This window comes from Sapajus apella, unplaced genomic scaffold (assembly GCF_009761245.1).
Source record: "Sapajus apella isolate SASKATOON/1434 unplaced genomic scaffold, GSC_monkey_1.0 scaffold214, whole genome shotgun sequence".
NCBI lineage: Eukaryota > Metazoa > Chordata > Mammalia > Primates > Cebidae > Sapajus > Sapajus apella.
In genome coordinates, this window is record NW_022437154.1 from 244,856 (window position 1) to 246,717 (window position 1,862).

General features: G+C 53.0%; 1 protein-coding gene across 2 annotated transcripts in view; it reads right to left on the bottom strand.

The window, feature by feature from the left end:
- The window catches only part of ACSBG1 (acyl-CoA synthetase bubblegum family member 1), a 66,063-nt gene extending 64,855 nt beyond the window's left edge, over positions 1–1,208 (bottom strand). For both annotated transcript variants that reach the window (XM_032270677.1, XM_032270675.1), the window contains exon 1: positions 872–1,208. In XM_032270677.1, coding sequence (XP_032126568.1) covers positions 872–1,002 — 131 coding nt within the window. In that variant the 5' untranslated portion in view covers positions 1,003–1,208. The remainder of the gene's footprint in view (positions 1–871) is intronic.
- Between the last annotated feature and the right edge of the window lie 654 nt (positions 1,209–1,862).

Consider the following 1,862-nt stretch of genomic DNA (forward strand, 5'->3'; position numbering starts at 1 on the left):
TGTGTCTGTGTGTGTACGCCTGTGTGTGTCTGTACATCTGTGTGTGTCTGTGTGTGTGTATGTCTGTGTGTGTACGTACGTCTGTGTGTGTGTGTGTGTCTGTACGTCTGTGTGTGTGTGTCTGTGTGCGTGTGTCTGTGTGTGTCTGTGTGTGTGTGTCTGTGTGTGTATGTATGTCTGTGTGTGTGTGTCTGTGTGTCTGCCTTCTTCCTGCCTCCTGGCCAGGGCATTTCAGGACTGGGACTGAGTCCCATTTTCTCAGGACCCCCTACTCCCTGCATGGACAGGGCCTGGGCCAGGGTGGGCACTGGTGAATGCCTGACGCATTGAACCTGCTTGCTCTGAATCACAGATCACTGCAGTATACACAGTGGAAGGCCTTTAGGGAAACCTCAGCGACTGCACTCACGTTCAGACAGGGAAGCAACAGCCCAGAGAGGGCCAGGGGACTTGCCAAAGGTCACACAGCAAGCTGGAGTCAGACGCTCTGGCTCCCTGCCAAAACTTTGTCTTTGACCCCCGTATGCAAAAGACCCTCTGAGGAGACCGGGAAACATTCTTATTGAGTGAAAAATTCTTCGCCCGTCCAGCTGAGCCCCGACGGGTCCCCAACTGCAGCCCCAGCTCATAACCCCTGGAGTGTGCCTTATTCTTTGATGAGCCTTTCTTGGCCACGCTAAGTAGCCTTCCAAATGACCGGCTCTTCCATCTTATGGGTCACCCAGGTTCTTCCCTGGGTGACCTGGGTTTCTTCTCAGGTGAAGAAACCGAGGCTCAGAGAGAGAAGCAGCTTGCCCAGGTTCACACAGCAGGGTCAAGTCTAGAACTCGGCCCACAGGTGCAGTCTGCAGAAACCCAACCACTGACTTACCTGGTTTTCGATTTTTCTTGGGAGGTCCCCACACTTGTGTCCTGCCGGCTCTCCTGCGGGGTGTCTCTGCTGTCCAGCATGCTGGGGTCCCCGTGGGGGCAGCCGTATCCAGCTCCAGAATTGCGTGGCATCTGCCTCAGGCTTCCACTGAAGACAGCTCAATCGCCCACTGTGAGAGGCTGGCCTTGAGTGGGCAGTGGGGGCGGGCATGGGGCAGGGATAGGCGGCGACTAGAGTGACCCAAAGAGGCTCATTTCCTCTCTATTTTTAGAAGGTCAAAAAAAAATGCTTCTCAGTGGTGAAGTTGCTCAGAATTAAAACTTTCCTTTTCTTTGTGGTTTTGTTTCACTCAAAATGAGGAGAATTTCAATGAAGCCAGTGTTCTTTTTGATGCAAATCTGCTCCGGTTCTCCCAGGAGGTCTGGCCAATGGGCTCAGGGCTTCTGGGCCCCCAGAAAACCTCCTCACTGGCTTTAAAAGGCCATAGCGGTTTTCAGCACAAATCCAGACCCACATCTTGAAGTGGCTGCATGCACTCTGCAACCTTGACTCGAAGTCTGCTGAATGCCGCCCTGGGAGGGACCTCACCCACCCAGTCCACCTCCCCCAGGTCCCGCATGGAGGCTAGAGATCCGAGGAGGGAACTCATCCTGGGGGAAGGAAGGAGACATTTCCAACACTGAGGACTGTCATATGGTCTACAGAAGCATTTGCACTGACGACACGGTAGAGCCGACGGAGGAACGTGACTTTCCAGGGACACCTGAATAGAAGCCTGGATCTGCCTCTTCCTCTAAAGAAAAGAAGCGCTTTAAGGGTGGGTTTCAGGCAGCCATAAAGAGATGGGAAATTCACACAGGACAAGGCCTTTTTCTGAATACCAGGAGTCTCCCCTCTAAGACCATGTATTCATCCCCCAGGACTGCTGTAACAAAGTTTCACAAAGTGGATGCCTTGAAACAACAGAAAGGTATTCTTTCAGGGCTCTGGA